The sequence below is a fragment of the Oncorhynchus masou genome, unplaced genomic scaffold (assembly GCF_036934945.1).
Source record: "Oncorhynchus masou masou isolate Uvic2021 unplaced genomic scaffold, UVic_Omas_1.1 unplaced_scaffold_2182, whole genome shotgun sequence".
In the NCBI taxonomy this organism is placed as follows: Eukaryota; Metazoa; Chordata; class Actinopteri; order Salmoniformes; family Salmonidae; genus Oncorhynchus; species Oncorhynchus masou.
The window spans coordinates 5667-29942 of record NW_027008658.1 but is presented as its reverse complement, the minus strand read 5'-3'; the positions used below and the strand labels follow the sequence as shown (position 1 = coordinate 29942).

At 50.2% G+C, this 24276-nt stretch overlaps 1 protein-coding gene across 1 annotated transcript; it reads right to left on the bottom strand.

Annotated features, from left to right (window-relative positions):
- Positions 1–1171: 1171 nt before the first annotated feature.
- LOC135533050 (inner nuclear membrane protein Man1-like) lies at positions 1172–23855 on the bottom strand. Its single transcript, XM_064960444.1, has 10 exons — positions 23790–23855; positions 21528–21597; positions 18216–18375; positions 15829–15974; positions 12238–12442; positions 7118–7296; positions 6747–6828; positions 3731–3836; positions 2182–2260; positions 1172–1525 (listed from the first exon to the last, which is right to left on the bottom strand). Exons 1-10 carry the CDS (start codon positions 23853–23855, stop codon positions 1347–1349), a joined length of 1272 nt encoding a protein of 423 aa, XP_064816516.1. The 3' UTR covers positions 1172–1346.
- Positions 23856–24276: the final 421 nt, after the last annotated feature.

Sequence of the window (24276 nt, the reverse complement as noted above, 5' to 3'; positions counted from 1 at the left end):
GCCCTGTGAGTTGAGACAGACGGGTCAACCCAGCCCTGTGAGTTGAGACAGACGGGTCAACCCAGCCCTGTGAGTTGAGACAGAGGGGTCAACCCAGCCCTGTGAGTTGAGACGGTTCAACCCAGCCCTGTGAGTTGAGACAGACGGGTCAACCCAGCCCTGTGAGTTGAGACAGACGGGTCAACCCAGCCCTGTGAGTTGAGACAGAGGGGTCAACCCAGCCCTGTGAGTTGAGACAGACTGGTCAACCCAGCCCTGTGAGTTGAGACGGTTCAACCCAGCCCTGTGAGTTGAGACGGTTCAACCCAGCCCTGTGAGTTGAGACAGACGGGTCAACCCAGCCCTGTGAGTTGAGACAGACTGGTCAACCCAGCCCTGTGAGTTGAGACAGACGGGTCAACCCAGCCCTGTGAGTTGAGACAGACGGGTCAACCCAGCCCTGTGAGTTGAGACGGTTCAACCCAGCCCTGTGAGTTGAGACGGTTCAACCCAGCCCTGTGAGTTGAGACAGACGGGTCAACCCAGCCCTGTGAGTTGAGACAGACTGGTCAACCCAGCCCTGTGAGTTGAGACAGACTGGTCAACCCAGCCCTGTGAGTTGAGACAGACTGGTCAACCCAGCCCTGTGAGTTGAGACAGACTGGTCAACCCAGCCCTGTGAGTTGAGACAGACTGGTCAACCCAGCCCTGTGAGTTGAGACAGAGGGTTCAACCCAGCCCTGTGAGTTGAGACAGACGGTTCACCAAGCTGCCATCACCTCCAGTAGAGGCTTGTTAAGGGGGGACTGAAGGAAAGGGGTCTTGTGTTGAGGTGAGACTGTTACACAGGGGTAAGAAGGAGCTGTCAGGGCTGGTGTGGTGGTATCTGTGGGGTTGAGGGAGAGAGGAGGCTGGGGTATCTATACCCCCCCCCCCTCAGGAGAAGCCAAGAGAGTTAGCGTCAGGGCTGGTGTGGTGGGGTTGAGGGAGAGAGGAGGCTGGGGTAATCTGCACCCCCCCCCCCCCTCAGGAGAAGCCTAGAGAGTTAGCGTCAGGGCTGGTGTGGTGGGGTTGAGGGAGAGAGGAGGCTGGGGTAATCTGCACCCCCCCTCAGGAGAAGCCTAGAGAGTTAGCGTCAGGGCTGGTGTGGTGGGGTTGAGGGAGAGAGGAGGCTGGGGTAATCTGCACCCCCCCTCAGGAGAAGCCTAGAGAGTTAGCGTCAGGGCTGGTGTGGTGGGGTTGAGGGAGAGAGGAGGCCGGGGTATCTGCACCCCCCCCCCCCCTCAGGAGAAGCCTAGAGAGTTAGCGTCAGGGCTGGTGTGGTGGGGTTGAGGGAGAGAGGAGGCCGGGGTATCTGCACCCCCCCCTCAGGAGAAGCCTAGAGAGTTCGTGTTAGAGCTGCTGTCAGGGCTGGTGTGGTGACGTAGTCTGGACATGGTGTTCATGTAGGTGTTGGAGGGCTTCAGGGAGGTGGTACAGCCCTGGGCCTGAGGGAACCGCTGGTGGTAACGGTCCAGACGCAGGTACTTCACCGTCACCAGCTTACCTGGGAGGGGGGGGGGGTAGGGAGGGGAGGGGACAGTAGGTAGGGAGGGGGGGGACAGTAGGTAGGGGGGGGGGGGAGTAGGTAGGGAGGGGGGGGGGGAGTAGGTAGGGAGGGGGGGGACAGTAGGTAGGGGGGGGGGGACAGTAGGTAGGGGGGGGGGGGGAGTAGGGAGGGGGGGGTAGGTAGGGAGGGGGGGGGACAGTAGGTAGGGGGGAGTAGGTAGGGAGGGGAGAGAGGCGGTAGGTAGGAAGGGAGAAAGACGGTATGTAGGGAGAGAGAGAGACGGCAGTAGGTAGGGACGGAGGAAAGGGGGAGAGAGAGAGACGGTAGGTAGGTAGGTAGGTAGGGAGGGAGGATGGGGGGAGAGAGAGACAATGAAAACCAACCATGTGACTAAATCTATTAAATCCTTCCTATTTTATCCGGTATCAATAAATCACAGCACCACATGAATAGTACAAAATGCTATTGGCTCAAAGTTAGCAAACAAGGTCTATTGGCTTTGATCCAGGTGGTGAGATAAAATGGTCAACAATAAGGAAGTCAGCAGACAACAACAAGGTTCATTAGAGGACGGAAGGACAACGAAGGACAAACAAAGACGAGTGTGTTGTCGCTAAAGGCATTTAAAATATATTTTTAAAAAGTGATTTTACCATCGAACCAGGAGCCATGTAGCGCCTTGAAGGCTTTCCCTGAGTGTTCTGCTGACAGACACTTCACATAGACGCAGCCCTGGAGAGAGAGGAGAGAGAGGTTAACAAGCTCCTCTATCACAGGTTATAAACACAGCCACGTCACATAGACACAGCCCTGGAGAGAGAGGAGAGAGAGGTTAACAAGCTCTTCTATCACAGGTTATAAACACAGACACTTCACATAGACACAGCCCTGGAGAGAGAGGAGAGAGACGTTAACAAGCTCTTCTATCACAGGTTATAAACACAGACACTTCACATAGACACAGCCCTGGAGAGAGACGTTAACAAGCTCTTCTATCACAGGTTATAAACACAGCCACGTCACATAGACACAGCCCTGGAGAGAGAGGAGAGAGACGTTAACAAGCTCCTCTATCACAGGTTATAAACACAGCCAGGTCAGTCTGTCGGGTGGCTACTGCAATATATGGCTGTTGGTTCTACCTGGTCACTGGATATATAACCAGATGGCTGTTGGTTCCACCTGGTCAGTGCATATATAACCAGATGGCTGTTGGTTCCACCTGGTCAGTGCATATATAACCAGATGGCTGTTGGTTCTACCTGGCCAGTGGATATATAACCAGAAGGCTGTTGGTTCCACCTGGTCAGTGGATATATAACCAGAAGGCTGTTGGTTCTACCTGGTCAGTGGATATATAACCAGAAGGCTGTTGGTTCTACCTGGTCAGTGGATATATAACCAGAAGGCTGTTGGTTCCACCTGGTTAGTGCATATATAACCAGAAGGCTGTTGGTTCCACCTGGTCAGTGGATATATAACCAGATGGCTGTTGGTTCCACCTGGTCAGTGGATATATAACCATATGGCTGTTGGTTCCACCTGGTCAGTGATATATAACCATGTGTTCCACTTGGTCAGTGGATATATAACCAGAAGGCTGTTGGTTCCACAAGGTCAGTGGATATATAACCAGAAGGCTGTTGGTTCTACCTGGTCAGTGGATATATAACCAGAAGGCTGTTGGTTCCACCTGGTCAGTGCATATATAACCAGAAGGCTGTTGGTTCCACCTGGCCAGTGGATATATAACCATATGGCTGTTGGTTCCACCTGGTCAGTGATATATAACCATGTGTTCCACCTGGTCAGTGGATATATAACCAGAAGGCTGTTGGTTCCACCTGGTCAGTGATATATAACCATGTGTTCCACCTGGTCAGTGGATATATAACCAGAAGGCTGTTGAAGTGTTTAATCAAAAAACTTTATATTTGAGATTCTTCAAGTAAGGCACCCTTTGCCTTGATGACTGACAGCTTTGCACACTCTTGGCATTCTCTCAACCAGCTTCACGAGGTAGTCACCTGGAATGCATTTCAATTAACAGGTGTGCCTTGTTTTCTTAGTGCGTTTGAGCCAATCAGTTGTGTTGTGATCAGGTAGGGGTGGTATACAGAAGACAGCCCTATTTGGTAATAGAATAGGGAGCCGCTTGGAACACAGCCATTGCTTGATAGAACAGCTGTGACAGACACTCACCTCTCTGGAGTTCTTGTCGACAGCGATGTGGACGATGCCGTCGTTGTCACAACACTTCTCCAAGATGGCCTCGTGGATGGCCAGATGCCAGTTTTCACCAACCTCCCTGTTGCAAACACACACACACACACGTAAAGGGGTCAGATGTCATCTATAAGTCCTAACACACCTCTAACCTGGTAGTCAAGAACACACAGGTAGGATAGCACAGTACATATGGCACACACGGGAAAACACTTGATACAATATACATCTGAGGGAGTCTGTCGACGTCAACGTCTAAGAGTCTGCCAACGTCAACGTCCAGGTCTAAGAGAGAGTCTGCCAACGTCAACGTCCACTTCTAAGAGAGAGTCTGCCAACGTCAACGTCCACGTCTAAGAGAGAGTCTGCCAACGTCAACGTCTAAGAGAGAGTCTGCCAACGTCAACGTCTAAGAGAGAGTCTGCCAACGTCAACGTCTAAGAGAGAGTCTGCCAACGTCAACGTCCAGGTCTAAGAGAGAGTCTGCCAACGTCAACGTCCAGGTCTAAGAGAGAGTCTGCCAACGTCCAGGTCTAAGAGAGAGTCTGCCAACGTCCAGGTCTAAGAGAGAGTCTGCCAACGTCAACGTCCAGGTCTAAGAGAGAGTCTGCCAACGTCAACGTCCAGGTCTAAGAGAGAGTCTGCCAACGTCAACGTCCAGGTCTAAGAGAGAGTCTGCCAACGTCAACGTCCAGGTCTAAGAGAGAGTCTGCCAACGTCAACGTCCAGGTCTAAGAGAGAGTCTGCCAACGTCCAGGTCTAAGAGAGAGTCTGCCAACGTCCAGGTCTAAGAGAGAGTCTGCCAACGTCCACATCTAAGAGAGAGTCTGCCGACGTCAACGTCCAGGTCTAAGAGAGAGTCTGTCAACGTCAACGTCCAGGTCTAAGAGAGAGTCTGCCAACGTCAACGTCCAGGTCTAAGAGAGAGTCTGCCAACGTCAACGTCCAGGTCTAAGAGAGAGTCTGTCAACGTCCACGTCTAAGAGAGAGTCTGTCAACGTCAACGTCCAGGTCTAAGAGAGAGTCTGCCGACGTCAACGTCCAGGTCTAAGAGAGAGTCTGCCGACGTCAACGTCCAGGTCTAAGAGAGAGTCTGCCAACGTCAACGTCCAGGTCTAAGAGAGAGTCTGCCAACGTCCACGTCTAAGAGAGAGTCTGCCGACGTCCACATCTAAGAGAGAGTCTGCCAACGTTCAGGTCTAAGAGAGAGTCTGCCAACGTTCAGGTCTAAGAGAGAGTCTGCCAACGTTCAGGTCTAAGAGAGAGTCTGCCAACCTCCACGTCTAAGAGAGAGTCTGCCAACGTCCAGGTCTAAGAGAGAGTCTGCCAACGTCCAGGTCTAAGAGAGAGTCTGCCAACGTCAACGTCTAAGAGAGAGTCTGCCAACGTCAACGTCCACATCTAAGAGAGAGTCTGCCAACATCAACGTCCAGGTCTAAGAGAGAGTCTGCCAACGTCCAGGTCTAAGAGAGAGTCTGCCAACGTCAACGTCCAGGTCTAAGAGAGAGTCTGCCGACGTCAACGTCCAGGTCTAAGAGAGAGTCTGCCAACGTCAACGTCCAGGTCTAAGAGAGAGTCTGCCGACGTCAACGTCCAGGTCTAAGAGAGAGTCTGCCAACGTCAACGTCCAGGTCTAAGAGAGAGTCTGCCAACGTCAACGTCCAGGTCTAAGAGAGAGTCTGCCAACGTCCACGTCTAAGAGAGAGTCTGCCGACGTCCACATCTAAGAGAGAGTCTGCCAACGTCCAGGTCTAAGAGAGAGTCTGCCAACGTCAACGTCCAGGTCTAAGAGAGAGTCTGCCAACGTCAACGTCTAAGAGAGAGTCTGCCAACGTCAACGTCCACATCTAAGAGAGTCTGCCAACATCAACGTCCAGGTCTAAGAGAGTCTGCCAACGTCCAGGTCTAAGAGAGAGTCTGCCAACGTCAACGTCCAGGTCTAAGAGAGAGTCTGCCAACGTCCACATCTAAGAGAGAGTCTGCCAACGTCCAGGTCTAAGAGAGAGTCTGCCAACGTCAACGTCCAGGTCTAAGAGAGTCTGTCAACGTCAACGTCCAGGTCTAAGAGAGAGTCTGCCAACGTCCACATCTAAGAGAGAGTCTGCCAACGTCCAGGTCTAAGAGAGAGTCTGCCAACGTCAACGTCCAGGTCTAAGAGAGAGTCTGCCAACGTCAACGTCCAGGTCTAAGAGAGAGTCTGCCGACGTCAACGTCCAGGTCTAAGAGAGAGTCTGCCGACGTCAACGTCCAGGTCTAAGAGAGAGTCTGCCGACGTCAACGTCCAGGTCTAAGAGAGAGTCTGTCAACGTCAACGTCCAGGTCTAAGAGAGAGTCTGCCGACGTCAAAGTCCAGGTCTAAGAGAGAGTCTGCCGACGTCAACGTCCAGGTCTAAGAGAGAGTCTGTCAACGTCCACGTCTAAGAGAGAGTCTGTCAACGTCCACGTCTAAGAGAGAGTCTGTCAACGTCAACGTCCAGGTCTAAGAGAGAGTCTGCCAACGTCAACGTCTAAGAGAGAGTCTGCCAACGTCCACGTCTAAGAGAGAGTCTGCCAACGTCCACGTCTAAGAGAGAGTCTGCCAACGTCCACGTCTAAGAGAGAGTCTGCCAACGTCCACGTCTAAGAGAGAGTCTGCCGACGTCCACGTCTAAGAGAGAGTCTGCCGACGTCCACGTCTAAGAGAGAGTCTGCCGACGTCCACATCTAAGAGAGAGTCTGCCAACGTCCAGGTCTAAGAGAGAGTCTGTCAACGTCAACGTCCAGGTCTAAGAGAGAGTCTGTCAACGTCAACGTCCAGGTCTAAGAGAGAGTCTGCCAACGTCAACGTCCAGGTCTAAGAGAGAGTCTGCCAACGTGCACATCTAAGAGAAAGTCTGCTGATACCGACATGCAAAGAGAGTCCCCTGACAAGTACATGCTCATCCCTAACCCCAACAGAACCTTAAAGATTGATGGTGAACACATTGACTTCGTAACACCCTCTGGTACTCACATGACTGGATCAAACATGTTTCTGATCTTCAGACACGGTGTTAAACTGTTGGGAGGAGAGTTCCTCCTGTCCAGAGGAAACGCTGAGAGAAGAGAGACAGACAGGAAAGAGACGTTCGATTGGAGAAAAGACAGGAAATGTGTTAGATGGACAAGAGACAGACAAGAGACGCTAGATGGACAGTAAAACCAGCAGGGAAGAAACATTTTGTTATTTCTCACATAAAACTACACGACCAAAAAGTACACGGACACCTGCTCATCGAACATCACATTTCGTAACCGTGGTTATTAATAGGGAGTTGGTAGTGCCCTACCTAGGGAACAGGGTGCCATTTGGGAGCACACTAGGAATGGGAACGGGTTAGTTACCTTTGCCCTGCCAGACTTTGGAGGGGATGAGTGAGATCTGGTCGCAGCTCAGAGAGGGCTGGAGCCACCTCCACACCAGGAAGTCGGCTCCGCCAATCCGCTGAGACTCTGTCCTGATACGGCTCTCATTGGCTGAGAGGAAGGTCACAGCCCGGTCCCAGACCTTCTTCAGCTTCTTTCTGGAATGGTAGAATAGAAACGAACAGTCATTATGACTAGCTTGTCTCTAAATGGTAGAATAGAAACAAACATCGCTCGTCTCTAAATGGTAGAATAGAAACAAACATCGCTCGTCTCTAAATGGTAGAATAGAAACAAACATCGCTCGTCTCTAAATGGTAGAATAGAAACAAACATCGCTCGTCTCTAAATGGTAGAATAGAAACAAACATCGCTCGTCTCTAAATGGTAGAATAGAAACAAACATCGCTCGTCTCTAAATGGTAGAATAGAAACAAACATCGCTCGTCTCTAAATGGTAGAATAGAAACAAACATCGCTCGTCTCTAAATGGTAGAATAGAAACAAACATCGCTCGTCTCTAAATGGTAGAATAGAAACAAACATCGCTCGTCTCTAAATGGTAGAATAGAAACAAACATCGCTCGTCTCTAAATGGTAGAATAGAAACAAACATCGCTCGTCTCTAAATGGTAGAATAGAAACAAACATCGCTCGTCTCTAAATGGTAGAATAGAAACAAACATCGCTCGTCTCTAAATGGTAGAATAGAAACAAACATCGCTCGTCTCTAAATGGTAGAATAGAAACAAACATCGCTCGTCTCTAAATGGTAGAATAGAAACAAACATCGCTCGTCTCTAAATGGTAGAATAGAAACAAACATCGCTCGTCTCTAAATGGTAGAATAGAAACAAACATCGCTCGTCTCTAAATGGTAGAATAGAAACAAACATCGCTCGTCTCTAAATGGTAGAATAGAAACAAACATCGCTCGTCTCTAAATGGTAGAATAGAAACAAACATCGCTCGTCTCTAAATGGTAGAATAGAAACAAACATCGCTCGTCTCTAAATGGTAGAATAGAAACAAACATAGCTCGTCTCTAAATGGTAGAATAGAAACAAACATCGCTCGTCTCTAAATGGTAGACTAGAAACAAACATAGCTCGTCTCTAAATGGTAGAATAGAAACAAACATAGCTCGTCTCTAAATGGTAGAATAGAAACAAACATCGCTCGTCTCTAAATGGTAGACTAGAAACAAACATAGCTCGTCTCTAAATGGTAGAATAGAAACAAACATCGCTCGTCTCTAAATGGTAGAATAGAAACAAACATCGCTCGTCTCTAAATGGTAGAATAGAAACAAACATAGCTCGTCTCTAAATGGTAGAATAGAAACAAACATAGCTCGTCTCTAAATGGTAGAATAGAAACAAACATCGCTCGTCTCTAAATGGTAGAATAGAAACAAACATCGCTCGTCTCTAAATGGTAGAATAGAAACAAACATCGCTCGTCTCTAAATGGTAGAATAGAAACAAACATCGCTCGTCTCTAAATGGTAGAATAGAAACAAACATCGCTCGTCTCTAAATGGTAGAATAGAAACAAACATCGCTCGTCTCTAAATGGTAGAATAGAAACAAACATAGCTCGTCTCTAAATGGTAGAATAGAAACAAACATCGCTCGTCTCTAAATGGTAGAATAGAAACAAACATCGCTCGTCTCTAAATGGTAGAATAGAAACAAACATCGCTCGTCTCTAAATGGTAGAATAGAAACAAACATAGCTCGTCTCTAAATGGTAGAATAGAAACAAACATCGCTCGTCTCTAAATGGTAGACTAGAAACAAACATCGCTCGTCTCTAAATGGTAGAATAGAAACAAACATCGCTCGTCTCTAAATGGTAGACTAGAAACAAACATCGCTCGTCTCTAAATGGTAGAATAGAAACAAACATCGCTCGTCTCTAAATGGTAGACTAGAAACAAACATCGCTCGTCTCTAAATGGTAGAATAGAAACAAACATAGCTCGTCTCTAAATGGTAGACTAGAAACAAACATCGCTCGTCTCTAAATGGTAGAATAGAAACAAACATCGCTCGTCTCTAAATGGTAGACTAGAAACAAACATCGCTCGTCTCTAAATGGTAGAATAGAAACAAACATCGCTCGTCTCTCTGACATGAGGAAAGCCCAGTTAAACTGAACAGGATGTGATTTGCTCCTCAGGGGACTAAACAACAGAATCTGCCCTAAACACAACAGAGTAGTTTAGTTTAAGAAGCAGCAGGGTAGCCTAGTGGTTAGAGCGTTGGACTCATAAGCGAAAGGCTGCAAGTTCAAACCCCCGAGCTGTCGTTCTGCCCCTGAACAGGCAGTTAACCCACTGTTTCCAGGCCGTCATTGAAAGTAAGAATTTGTTCATAACTGACTTGCCTAGTTAAATAAATGGTCAATTAAAAATAATCATAATAATTTTTAAAAGTCTGAGATCCATACAGTTTAAATGACCACATCTTCTTAATAAAGACCATGAGATCCATACAGTTTAAATGACCACAGCGTCTTAATTAATAAAGACCATGAGATCCATACAGTTTAAATGACCACATCTTCTTAATTAATAAAGACCATGAGATCCATACAGTTTAAATGACCACATCTTCTTAATTAAAGCCCGTGAGATCCATACAGTTTAGAGGCTTCAAGAAGCCATGTCCATTCCTGTAACCACTGAGCCAATCGACACAAACAATGAAGTGTGGTGACAGTTCTATCCTGTAGGGCCCCATAAAATCTGGAAACTTTTTGCCTGATTCCATTTATTTATTTATTTTTTCCCAAATTCCATTTTCTCTGTTTAGTTTTTCCAGGTTTTCCCCAGTAGTCTAAGATCACACTTTTTATTGATAGAAAAACAACAATATTGGATGTTAAGTCCAAAACAGTGCTTGAAAATCATATCAGGAGTCCATTTTTGAAGTCTGAGAAAGTTCGACTATTTTGGTGTAGTTACCCTTTAATTCACCCGTGAACCAGCCAGGGAACATCGTTTGGTCAGCGATGTTTCTGTAGAGCTCATGTGAGGGCAGAGTTTGCAAAAACAAAATGGCCACTGGACTGACGCTAATAAATTCTGATATAATTCTGCCAGGAAGGTAAGAGTTCCACTTTGTAGTTCACATTTAATTGAGAAGATTTTTTTGTTTGTTGCGAAAGCCTTTCCATCTACCAGAAGACTGTTATTAGCATCATCGCTAACGGCTACACTTAGTAGTAGACAAACGCGCACACAGACAGGGGCATTCCTGTGCCGTTGCCTCAAAATACACAAAAACAAAATCACCGAGTACGGTTACAGGCACGCAATACAATTATTGTGCATAGCCAGGTTAATATAATAGTTTGAAACATTTTTACGTGCTTTGCGCGAAGGACGAATTTTCCCTAATAATCCCGTTTCCACGGACACATCTGAAAAATCAGGGCTTCCTTGATGGGAATTCACAAAACGCGGAACCAATCAGACTCGTCGTTCTACCGCAAGCGACCGTGTTATTTTTCGGGGAGAAGACTATCGGAGTTCGGACATACGAAGTCGGTCTGTGAAACCCACCTCTGAGATGCACACATTCAGTTGTTCCTTACCTCACTGCACTCGCTCATAAGAGAGAGGCTGCCGTCGTAACGCTGCTGACACAGATCAAATACACCGCTGGAAAGCAGATTTAAAAACGGCCTAAATCATTCGAAAGATTAACTACCAGTTTTCTGAGCAATTTATTATTATTTAAATCGGTGTAGGCTTTACCCGGGACAGATCAAATCTTGTCCTACGCCGATTACGATGAGCAGAGTTCGGTGTTTACATCACTGTTGCCACACTGTCTACTGCCGTAAAAAATCAGTTTAATATCGAATTATTAGTGTGCACATAAATGTACTCATTGATGCATTTTTGTTCATGTCTTATGGTAAACTTGGGCAAATGTATGCATTTTCTACTGAGATCGATGCATTTAGTTGATTCCCTACTAAAGTTCGATACATTTAGTTGATTCCCTACTGAGTTCGATACATTTAGTTGATTCCCTACTGAGTTCGATACATTTAGTTGATTCCCTACCGAGTTCGATACATTTAGTTGATTCCCTACTAAAGTTCGATACATTTAGTTGATTCCCTACTGAGTTCGATACATTTAATTGATTCCCTACTAAAGTTCGATACATTTAGTTGATTCCCTACTGAGTTCAATACATTTAGTTGATTCCCTACCGAGTTCGATACATTTAGTTGATTCCCTACCGAGTTCGATACATTTAGTTGATTCCCTACCGAGTTCGATACATTTAGTTGATTCCCTACCGAGTTCGATACATTTAGTTGATTCCCTACCGAGTTCGATACATTTAGTTGATTCCCTACCGAGTTCGATACATTTAGTTGATTCCCTACCGAGTTTGATACATTTAGTTGATTCCCTACCGAGTTCGATACATTTAGTTGATTCCCTACTAAAGTTCAATAGATTTTTGAATATTGTTGAATTCCATTTTAATGTCTAGATTCCAACTTCTCCACAACGCAGATGTTATATGGCCCTAGTGCTGGAACTGAACTGGGGCTGAACCAGGGAGTCTCTGACGTGAGGAATGGGCAGGTAGGAGGTTAGTACTCACCTGTCGTGGGGCTGAACCAGGGAGTCTCTGACGTGAGGGATGGGCAGGTAGGAGGTTAGTACTCACCTGTCCTGGGGTTGGACCAAGGAGTCTCTGACGTGAGGAATGGGCAGGTAGGAGGTTAGTACTCACCTGTCCTGGGGCTGGACCAGGGAGTCTCTGACGTGAGGGATGGGCAGGTAGGAGGTTAGTACTCACCTGTCCTGGGGCTGGACCAAGGAGTCTCTGACGTGAGGGATGGGCAGGTAGGAGGTTAGTACTCACCTGTCCTGGGGCTGGACCAAGGAGTCTCTGACGTGAGGAATGGGCAGGTAGGAGGTTAGTACTCACCTGTCCTGGCGTTGGACCAGGGAGTCTCTGACGTGAGGGATGGGCAGGTAGGAGGTTAGTACTCACCTGTCCTGGGGCTGGACCAGGGAGTCTCTGACGTGAGGGATGGGCAGGTAGGAGGTTAGTACTCACCTGTCCTGGGGTTGGACCAGGGAGTCTCTGACATGAGGAATGGGCAGGTAGGGCTGGAGGTCATTGTTCTCCTGACATGATGCATTGTGGATCCTCAGAACACCGATGATTCTCTCCACCATGTCATACATCTGCCTGGTCTCCTCTTCCTCGCTCCTCCAACGATACTTCATGTAGTAGAATACACCCCACACCAGACCAATCACTAGAGAGAGAGAAGGTTAGATTAGATACTTCATGTAGTAGAATACACCCCACACCAGACCAATCACTAGAGAGAGAGAAGGTTATATTAGATACTTCATATAGTAGAATACACCCCACACCAGACCAATCACTAGAGAGAGAGAGAGAGAAGGTTATATTAGATACTCCATATAGTAGAATACACCCCACACCAGACCAATCACTAGAGAGAGAGAGAGAGAGGTTAGATTAGATACTTCATATAGTAGAATACACCCCACACCAGACCAATCACTAGAGAGAGAGAGAGAGAGAGGTTAGATTAGATACTTCATATAGTAGAACACACCCCACACCAGACCAATCACTAGAGAGAGAGAGAGAAGGTTAGATTAGATACTTCATATAGTAGAATACACCCCACACCAGACCAATCACTAGAGAGAGAGAGAGAAGGTTAGATTAGATACTTCATATAGTAGAATACACCCCACACCAGACCAATCACTAGAGAGAGAGAAGGTTAGATTAGATACTTCATATAGTAGAATACACCCCACACCAGACCAATCACTAGAGAGAGAGAGAGAAGGTTAGATTAGATACTTCATGTAGTAGAATACACCCCACACCAGACCAATCACTAGAGAGAGAGAAGGTTAGATTAGATACTTCATATAGTAGAATACACCCACACCAGACCAATCACTAGAGAGAGAAGGTTAGATTAGATACTTCATATAGTAGAATACACCCCACACCAGACCAATCACTAGAGAGAGAGAGAGAAGGTTAGATTAGATACTTCATGTAGTAGAATACACCCACACCAGACCAATCACTAGAGAGAGAGAAGGTTAGATTAGATACTTCATATAGTAGAATACACCCACACCAGACCAATCACTAGAGAGAGAGAAGGTTAGATTAGATACTTCATATAGTAGAATACACCCACACCAGACCAATCACTAGAGAGAGAGAGAGAGAGAGAGAGAGAGAGGTTAGATTAGATACTTCATATAGTAGAATACACCCCACACCAGACCAATCACTAGAGAGAGAGAGAGAGGTTAGATTAGATACTTCATATAGTAGAATACACCCCACACCAGACCAATCACTAGAGAGAGAGAGAAGGTTAGATTAGATACTTCATATAGTAGAATACACCCCACACCAGACCAATCACTAGAGAGAGAGAAGGTTAGATTAGATACTTCATATAGTAGAATACACCCACACCAGACCAATCACTAGAGAGAGAGAGAAGGTTAGATTAGATACTTCATATAGTAGAATACACCCCACACCAGACCAATCACTAGAGAGAGAGAAGGTTAGATTAGATACTTCATATAGTAGAATACACCCACACCAGACCAATCACTAGAGAGAGAGAGAAGGTTAGATTAGATACTTCATATAGTAGAATACACCCCACACCAGACCAATCACTAGAGAGAGAGAAGGTTAGATTAGATACTTCATATAGTAGAATACACCCCACACCAGACCAATCACTAGAGAGAGAGAAGGTTAGATTAGATACTTCATATAGTAGAATACACCCCACACCAGACCAATCACTAGAGAGAGAGAGAAGGTTAGATTAGATACTTCATATAGTAGAATACACCCCACACCAGACCAATCACTAGAGAGAGAGAAGGTTAGATTAGATACTTCATATAGTAGAATACACCCCACACCAGACCAATCACTAGAGAGAGAGAGAAGGTTAGATACACCCCACACAGGAGGCCTGTTAGAAGACATGTCTAACCTGTTAGGATGAGCAGCACCCTGTGGATGACTGTAAAGAGGAGAGAAGACATGTCTAACCTGTTAGGATGAGCAGCACCCTGTGGATGACTGTAAAGAGGAGAGAAGACATGTCTAACCTGTTAGGATGAGCAGCACCCTGTGGATGACTGTAAAGAGGAGAGAAGACATGTCTAACCTGTTAGGATGAGCAGCACCCTGTGGATGACTGTAAAGAGGAGAGAAGACATGTCTAACCTGTTAGGATGAGCAGCACCCTGTGGATGACTGTAAAGAGGAGAGAAGACATGTCTAACCTGTTAGGATGAGCAGCACCCTGTGGATGACTGTAAAGAGGAGAGAAGACTTGTCTAACCTGTTAGGATGAGCAGCACCCTGTGGATGACTGTAAAGAGAAGACATGTCTAACCTGTTAGGATGAGCAGCACCCTGTGGATGACTGTAAAGAGGAGAGAAGACATGTCTAACCTGTTAGGATGAGCAGCACCCTGTGGATGACTGTAAAGAGGAGAGAAGACATGTCTAACCTGTTAGGATGAGCAGCACCCTGTGGATGACTGTAAAGAGAGAAGACATGTCTCACCTGTTAGGATGAGCAGCACCCTGTGGATGACTATAAAGAGAGAAGACATGTCTCACCTGTTAGGATGAGCAGCACCCTGTGGATGACTATAAAGAGGAGAGAAGACACGTCTAACCTGTTAGGATGAGCAGCACCCTGTGGATGACTGTAAAGAGGAGAGAAGACATGTCTCACCTGTTAGGATGAGCAGCACCCTGTGGATGACTGTAAAGAGAGAAGACATGTCTCACCTGTTAGGATGAGCAGCACCCTGTGGATGACTATAAAGAGAGAAGACATGTCTCACCTGTTAGGATGAGCAGCACCCTGTGGATGACTATAAAGAGGAGAGAAGACATGTCTCACCTGTTAGGATGAGCAGCACCCTGTGGATGACTGTAAAGAGAAGACATGTCTAACCTGTTAGGATGAGCAGCACCCTGTGGATGACTGTAAAGAGGAGAGAAGACATGTCTAACCTGTTAGGATGAGCAGCACCCTGTGGATGACTGTAAAGAGGAGAGAAGACATGTCTAACCTGTTAGGATGAGCAGCACCCTGTGGATGACTGTAAAGAGGAGAGAAGACATGTCTAACCTGTTAGGATGAGCAGCACCCTGTGGATGACTGTAAAGAGGAGAGAAGACATGTCTAACCTGTTAGGATGAGCAGCACCCTGTGGATGACTGTAAAGAGGAGAGAAGACATGTCTCACCTGTTAGGATGAGCAGCACCCTGTGGATGACTGTAAAGAGAGAAGACATGTCTCACCTGTTAGGATGAGCAGCACCCTGTGGATGACTATAAAGAGAGAAGACATGTCTCACCTGTTAGGATGAGCAGCACCCTGTGGATGACTATAAAGAGGAGAGAAGACATGTCTCACCTGTTAGGATGAGCAGCACCCTGTGGATGACTGTAAAGAGAAGACATGTCTAACCTGTTAGGATGAGCAGCACCCTGTGGATGACTGTAAAGAGGAGAGAAGACATGTCTAACCTGTTAGGATGAGCAGCACCCTGTGGATGACTGTAAAGAGGAGAGAAGACATGTCTAACCTGTTAGGACGAGCAGCACCCTGTGGATGACTGTAAAGAAGGCTCTTCTGAAGCGGCAGGAGAAGGACATCTTGGGGTGGGTCGACTCCAGACGAGTCACCTCACTCACCTCCGCTACTGCCTCCTCTGGGTTATCCCCGATCAGCCTGGGAGAGGAGGGGAGGGGGAGAGAAGAGAGGAGGGAGAGAGAAGAGAGGAGGGAGAGGAGAGAGGAGGGAGAGAAGAGAGCGAAAGGAAGGGGGGAGGAGGAAGAGAAGAGGGAGAGAAGAGAGCGAAAGGAAGGGGGAGGAGGAAGAGAGGAGGGAGAGAAGAGAGCGAAAGGAAGGGGGGAGGAGGAAGAGAGGAGGGAGAGAAGAGAGCGAAAGGAAGGGGGAGGAGGAAGAGAGGAGGGAGAGAAGAGAGCGAAAGGAAGGGGGGAGGAGGAAGAGGAGAGGAGGGAGAGAAGAGAGCGAAAGGAAGGGGGGAGGAGGAAGAGAGGAGGGAGAGAAGAGAGGAGGGAGAGAAGAGAGCGAAAGGAAGGGGGGAGGAGGAAGAGAGGAGGGAGAGAAGAGAGCGAAAGGAAGGGGGGAGGAGGAAGAGAAGAGAGGAGGGAGAGAAGAGAGCGAAAGGAAGGGGGGAGGAGGAAGAGAAGAGAGGAGGGAGAGAGAAGAGAGGAGGGAGAGGAGAGAGGAGGGAGAGAAGAGAGCGAAAGGAAGGGGGGAGGAGGAAGAGAGGAGGGAGAGAAGAGAGCGAAAGGAAGGGGGGAGGAGGAAGAGAGGAGGGAGAGAGAAGAGAGGAGGGAGAGGAGAGAGGAGGGAGAGAAGAGAGCGAAAGGAAGGGGGGAGGAGGAAGAGAGGGGGGGAGAGAAGAGAGCGAAAGGAAGGGGGAGGAGGAAGAGAGGAGGGAGAGGAGGGGGAGGAGGGAGAGAAGAGAGCGAAAGGAAGGGGGGAGGAGGAAGAGAAGAGGGAGAGAAGAGAGCGAAAGGAAGGGGGAGGAGGAAGAGAGGAGGGAGAGAAGAGAGCGAAAGGAAGGGGGGAGGAGGAAGAGAAGAGGGAGAGAAGAGAGCGAAAGGAAGGGGGAGGAGGAAGAGAAGAGAGGAGGGAGAGAAGAGAGCGAAAGGAAGGGGGAGGAGGAAGAGAGGAGGGAGAGAAGAGAGGAGGGAGAGAAGAGAGCGAAAGGAAGGGGGGAGGAGGAAGAGAGGAGGGAGAGAAGAGAGCGAAAGGAAGGGGGGAGGAGGAAGAGAAGAGAGGAGGGAGAGAAGAGAGCGAAAGGAAGGGGGGGGGAGGAAGAGAAGAGAGGAGGGAGAGAAGAGAGCGAAAGGAAGGGGGAGGAGGAAGAGAGGAGGGAGAGGAGGGGGAGGAGGGAGAGAAGAGAGCGAAAGGAAGGGGGGAGGAGGAAGAGAAGAGAGGAGGGAGAGAAGAGGGAAAGAAGAGAGCGAAAGGAAGGGGGAGGAGGGAGAGCGAAAGGGGGGAGGAGGGGAGAAGAGAGGAGGGAGAGAAGAGAGCGAAAGGAAGGGGGGAGGAGGAAGAGAGGAGGGAGAGGAGGGGGAGGAGGGAGAGAAGAGAGCGAAAGGAAGGGGGAGGAGGAAGAGAAGAGAGGAGGGAGAGAAGAGGGAAAGAAGAGAGCGAAAGGAAGGTGGAGGAGGGAGAGCGGAAGGGGGGAGGAGGGGAGAAGAGAGGAGGGAGAGAAGAGAGCGAAAGGAAGGAGGGAGAGAAGAGAGCGAAAGGAAGGGGGGAGGGAGAGAAGAGAGGATGGAGAGAAGAGAGGGAAAGAAGAGCGAAAGGAAGGGGGGAGGAGGGAGAGCGAAAGGGGGAGGAGGGGGAGAAGAGAGGAAGAGAAGAGAGTGAAAGGAAGGGGGAGGAGGGAGAGAAGAGAGGAGGGAGAGGGGGGAGAGAGAGGAGGGAGAGGGGGAGAGAGAGAGGAAGGAGAGAGAGGAGGAGAGGGGGAGAGAGAGAGGAGGGAGAGAGAGAGATGGGGGGGAGAGAGAGGAGGGAGGGAGAGAAGAGAGCAAAAGGAAGGGGGAGGAGGGAGAGAAGAGAGCGAAAGGAAGGGGGGAGGAGGGAGATAGGAGGGGGGGAGAGAGGAGGGAGAGAGCGAAAGGGGGGAGGAGGGGGAGAAGAGAGGGAGAGAAGAGAGTGAAAGGAAGGGGGAGGAGGGAGAGAAGAGAGGAGGGAGAGAAGAGAGGGAGAGAGGAGGGGGTGAGAGAGAGAGGGGGGTTCCATTAATATGAGAATACATCATAGGGGTTGATAACAGGGTTCGGCACCAAACACAAGAACACAGACAATCAGGGAGGGACCACCTGTCCGATAGGAAATGCCCGTTTCTGTTTCCTGCCGCGTGTCCTAATGACCACGACCCGATATGCTCTCCACTTCAGAGAATCTTAGAAGAGAGAGCATGTTTACCGTATGCCAACGTCCTCCCCCGTCCGTATGATCCACTCCAGAGCGAGGAGAACCCAGTGACGGTACTGTTCACTCTGCTGCAGGAGATAGTCCGAGGCCTCCTTCAGAGACAGGCTCCTGTTGGCCTGCTGCTGCTCCGGGGCGGTACAGTCATGTTGGCCTGATGGGGATGACATTAACGTGAGCTGCAGATAAACCACTTATTATAGACGGGGAGACAGACAGACGGGGGGCGGAGACAGACAGACGGGGGCGGAGACAGACAGACGGGGGCGGAGACAGACAGACGGGGGGGAGACAGACAGACGGGGGCGGAGACAGACAGACGGGGGCGGAGACAGACAGACGGGGGCGGAGGACAGACGGGGGAGACAGACAGACGGGGGGCGGAGACAGACAGACGGGGGCGGAGACAGACAGACGGGGCGGAGACAGACAGACGGGGGGCGGAGACAGACAGACGGGGGGGGGCGGAGACAGACAGACGGGGGGGGGAGACAGACAGAGACGGAGACAGACAGACGGGGCGGAGACAGACAGACGGGGAGGAGAGAGACGGGCGGGGAGACAGACAGACGGGCGGGGAGGAGGACAGGGGAGACAGACAGACAGACGGGGCGGGAGGAGACAGACAGACGGGCGGGAGGAGACAGACAGACGGGCGGGAGGAGACAGACAGACGGGCGGGGAGACAGACAGACGGGCGGGGAGGAGACAGACAGACGGGCGGGGGGACAGACGGGCGGGAGGAGACAGACACGGGCGGGAGACAGACAGACGGGAGGAGACAGACAGGCATGTAAGGGGAGGAGACAGACAGACGGGCGGGGAGGAGACAGACAGACGGGCGGGAGGAGACAGACAGGGACAGGCGGGGGGGAGACAGACGGGCGGGAGGAGATAGACAGGCAGGTGGGCGGGCGGGAGGAGACAGACAGGCAGGTGGGCGGGGAGGAGACAGACAGACGGGAGGGAGACAGGCAGACAGACAGACAGGCAGGTAGGCGGGAGGAGACAGACAGCCAGGTAGGCGGGAGGAGACAGACAGACTGGAGGAGACAGACAGCCAGGTAGGCGGGAGGAGACAGACAGACTGGAGGAGACAGACAGCCAGGTAGGCGGGAGGAGACAGACAGACTGGAGGAGACAGACAGGCAGGTAGGCGGGAGGAGACAGACAGACGGGAGGAGACAGACAGGCAGGTAGGCGGGAGGAGACAGACAGACGGGAGGAGACAGACAGGCAGGTAGGCGGGAGGAGACAGACAGACTGGAGGAGACAGACAGGCAGGTAGGCGGGAGGAGACAGACAGACGGGAGGAGACAGACAGGCAGGTAGGCGGGAGGAGACAGACACCTCATTTCAACAGTAATCCCCTGAGGTAAAATTTCAAACTATCCTTGAGCAGTTTGTGTCATCATTACAGCTTAAAAAAGGTGTTTGTCATCAGACAACACCCACTGAGTGGACCAAACATTAAGAACACGTTCCTAATATGGAGTTAAACCCCACCCCCTTTTCCCTCAGAACAGCCTCAATTCGTCAGGGTCTCTACAAGGTGTTGAAAGCGTTCCACAGGGATGCTGGCCCATGTTGACTCCAATGATTCTCATATTTGCTTCTCGAGGCGGCAGGTAGCCTAGCGGTTAGAGGCAGGTGGCCTAGCGGTTAGAGGCAGGTAGCCTAGCGGTTAGAGGCAGGTGGCCTAGCGGTTACAGGCAGGTTGCCTAGCGGTTACAGGCAGGTAGCCTAGTGGTTACAGGCAGGTAGCCTAGTGGTCAGAGGCAGGTAGCCTAGTGGTCAGAGGCAGGTAGCCTAGCGGTCAGAGCGTTGGACGAGTAATCGTAAGGTTGCTAGATCGAATCCCCGAGCTGACAAGGTAATACAATCTGTCGTTCTGCCCCCTGAACCCACTGTTCCCAGGCCGTCATCGAAAATAAGAATTTGTTTCTTAAACTGACTTGCCTCGTTAAACAAAGATAAAATAAAACATTTGTGTCAAGTTGGCAGGATGCCCTTTGTGTAGTGGATCATTCTTGATACACACGGGAAAACAGTTGAGCGTGGAAAAACCCAGCAGCGTTGCAGTTCTTGACACGAACCGGTGCCTATCCACAATCCATGTCTCAACTGTCTCAAAGCCTAAAGATCCGTCTTTAACCCTTCTCCTCCCTTGCATCTAGAACAGATTGAAGTGGATTTAATAAGGGAGCACTTTCACCTGGTCGGTCGGTCATGGAAAGCGTTCTGAACACTGTATACACCCTGAGGTCGGAGGTGAAAACAACACATTCTAGCTAATTAAGCATAGCACACAGCCAAGGCTGTAGGATGGAAGAGTCTCAATCAAATGTATTTATATAGCCCTTCATACATCAGCTGATGTCTCAAAGTGCTGTACAGAAACCCAGCCTAAAACCCCAAACAGCAAGCAATGCAGGTGTAGAAGCACGGTGGCTAGGAAAAACTCCCTAGAAGGTTCAGACCCTAGGAGGAAACCTAGAGAGGAACCAGGCTATGTGGTGTGGCCAGCCCTCTTCTGGCTGTACCAGGTGGAGATAATTTTTAAAAACATTTTTTTTACCTTTATTTAACCAGGCAAGTCAGTTAACAACAAATTCTTATTTTCAATGACGGCCTGGGAACAGTGGGTTAACTGCCTGTTCAGGGGCAGAACGACAGATTTGTACCTTGTCAGCTCGGGGGTTTGAACTTGCAACCTTCCGGTTACTCGTCCAACGCTCTAACCACTAGGCTACACTGCCTCCCCAGAGAGGAACCGGGCTCTGAGGGGTGGCCTGTCCTCTCCTGGCTGTACCAGGTGGAGATTAGAAACCTAGAGAGGAACCGGGCTCTGAGGGGTGGCCTGTCCTCTCCTGGCTGTACCAGGTGGAGATTAGAAACCTAGAGAGGAACCAGGCTATGAGGGGTGGCCTGTCCTCTCCTGGCTGTACCAGGTGGAGATTATAAACCTAGAGAGAGGAACCAGGCTCTGAGGGGTGGCCTGTCCTCTCCTGGCTGTACCAGGTGGAGATTATAAACCTAGAGAGGAACCAGGCTCTGAGAGGAGGCCAGTCCTCTTCTGGCTGTACCAGGTGGAGGTTATAAACCTAGAGAGAGGAACCAGGCACTGAGAGGAGGCCTGTCCTCTTCTGGCTGTACCAGGTGGAGATTATAAACCTAGAGAGGAACCAGGCTCTGAGAGGAGGCCTGTCCCCTTCTGGCTGTACCAGGTGGAGATTATAAACCTAGAGAGAGGAACCAGGCTCTGAGAGGAGGCCAGTCCTAGTCAGATCCTTTCTTAAAACATACCAGCAATATGAGCCAGGTGGTCGTGAAGGTTGAGGAGAAGTTTCAGAATGGTGTCCTTCTCCGTCTCGTCCTGAAATCCAGAAAATATCAAGTCAATATTTTAGTTTCAGTATAACAGATGTCTGTCGATACAACATGTGGAGCTAAAACGTCTATTTATTCATTTAAAATGTACCACAGATAATTAAATGTTCTTCAGGTAAATGCTCATGTGTGGCAGAATAAAATATATTGTTTCATGTAGACGACTATATATAATCTATATATCTTTCAGTCCTTTATGTTACCATTACAATCCCAGCCCCTCGTAGGAGGGAGGGCCTGTTATCTTTTGGGAGGCCGTCATTATAAATAAGAATGTATTATTCTTAACTGACTTGTCTAGTTAAATAAAGAGGTTAAATTAAATACAAATAAACAATATCACTGTATTTGGTAGTAGGGCCTCAAACAAACTTTTTGGTCAACCAGTCTCTGTGGCTGGTAGATTAAAAAATATAAATCTACCAGCCACTCAGATTTTCTGCCAAAATTACACACAAAAAAACCCCAGGTAAGCTTTAAAGTTCATTAAATATATATATTACTAATCAGAGTGTTGCTTAATTTCATGAAATATTCTAAGCCGCTGTCACCTTGTCTTGAAACTCAAAACGTAGAAAAAAGACAACCGTAGCTTGTGAACAAAACAAAAATGTAAAAACAGACAAGAAATACGAGAACAAAAGTCTGACCGTGTAGTGGGAGGGGGAGGACCGTGTAGTGGGAGGGGGAGGACCGTGTAGCGGGAGGGGGGGACCGGGTAGCGGGAGGGGGGACCGTGTAGCGGGAGGGGGGACCGTGTAGCGGGAGGGGGGGACCGTGTAGCGGGAGGGGGACCGTGTAGCGGGAGGGGGGACCGTGTAGCGGGAGGGGGGACCGTGTAGCGGGAGGGGAGGACCGTGTAGCGGGAGGGGGAGGACCGTGTAGCGGGAGGGGGAGGACCGTGTAGTGGGAGGGGGAGGACCGTGTAGCGGGAGGGGGAGGACCGTGTAGCGGGAGGGGGAGGACCGTGTTGAGGGGAGGACCGTGTAGTGGGAGGACCAGTGGGAGGACCGTGCAGTGGGAGGGGGAGGACCGTGTAGTGGGAGGGGGAGGACCGTGTAAGTGGGAGGGGGAGGACCGTGTAGCGGGAGGGGGAGGACCGTGTAGTGGGAGGGGGGGACCGTGTAGCGGGAGGGTGAGGACCGTGTAGTGGGAGGGGGGACCGTGTAGTGGGAGGGGGGACCGTGTAGTGGGAGGGGGGACCGTGTAGTGGGAGGGTTTAGTGGGACCGTGTAGTGGGAGGGGGAGGGGGGAAACCGTGTAGTGGGAGGGGGGAGGAAACCGTGTAGTGGGAGGGGGACCATGTAGTGGGGGACCGTGTGTAGTGGGGGGGAGTGGGGGGGAGGACCGTGTAGTGGGAGGGGGAGGACCGTGTAGTGGGAGGACCGTGTAGTGGGAGGGGGGAGGACCGTGTAGTGGGAGGGGGGGACCGTGTAGTGGGAGGGGGGACCGTGTAGTGGGAGGGGGAGGACCGGTAGTGGGAGGGGGGGGGACCGTGTAGTGGGAGGGGGGACCGTGTAGTGGGAGTGGGGGGACCGTGTAGTGGGAGGGGGGGACGTGTAGTGGGGGGGGTGGGAGGGGGGACCGTGTAGTGGTAGTGGGACCGTGTAGTGGGGGAGGACCGTGTAATGGGAGGGGAGGACCGTGTAATGGGAGGGGGAGGACCGTGTAGTGGGAGGGGGGACCGTGTAGTGGGAGGGGGGACCCTGTAGTGGGAGGGGGACCCTGTAGTGGGAGGGGGGGACCCTGTAGTGGGAGGGGGACCGTGTAGTGGGAGGGGGGGGACCGTGTAGTGGGAGGGGGGGCCGTGTAGTGGGAAACCGTGTAGTGGGAGGGGGGGACCATGTAGTGGGAAACCGTGTAGTGGGAGGGGGACCATGTAGTGGGGGACCGTGTAGTGGGAGGGGAGGACCGTGTAGTGGGAGGGGAGGACCGTGTAGTGGGAGGGGGAGGACGTGTAGTGGGGGGGGCAGATAGTGGGAGGGGGGCCGTATAGTGGGAGGGGGGCCGTATAGTGGGAGGGGGGGCCTGGGAGGGGGGCCGATGTAGTGGGAGGGGGGACCGTTTTGTAAGGGCCCAGAATGCAGTGGTCCTGCAGATCATGCGGTCCTGATTGCTGGACTGCGACACAAACTCGGCCTTTAGACCAGGGCCAAAACTATAAGAAAATATACTTACATAAGAACTGTCAAACTCGCTGCCAAACGGGTGGTTCTTAACTGAGGAGAGAACAAAAATAGACATTATCATCCAACCACGCCCCTTTCATCCAACCACGCCCCCTTTCATCCAACCACGCCCTTTCTTTCATCCAACCACGCCCCCTTCATCCAACCACGCCCCCCTTCATCCAACCACGCCCCCTTCATCCAACCACGCCCCCTTCATCCAACCACGCCCCCTTCATCCAACCACGCCCCCTTCATCCAACCACGCCCCCTTCATCCAACCACGCCCCCTTCATCCAACATTTGAAACCCGGGGGACAATAATGACAGACAGAAAATGAATACATCACAGAAATATGGTCTTTCATAACCTGTCGCAGTTACCCTGTCGCAGTTACCCTGTCGCAGTTACCCTGTCGCAGTTACCCTGTCGCAGTTACCCCGGAGCAGTTACCCCGGAGCAGTTACCCCGGAGCAGTTACCCCGGAGCAGTTACC

Coding starts and splice junctions, on each gene's coding strand:
- LOC135533050 (XM_064960444.1), bottom strand. CDS start 23,855: ATGTCTATTTTTGTTCTCTCCTCAGTTAAGAACCACCCGTTTGGCAGC. Junction 18,376..21,527: donor CCACCTGGCTCATATTGCTG/GTATGTTTTAAG, acceptor CATCCCCATCAG/GCCAACATGACTGTACCGCC. Junction 7,297..12,237: donor CTGGTCCAACCCCAGGACAG/GTGAGTACTAAC, acceptor CTACCATTCCAG/AAAGAAGCTGAAGAAGGTCT.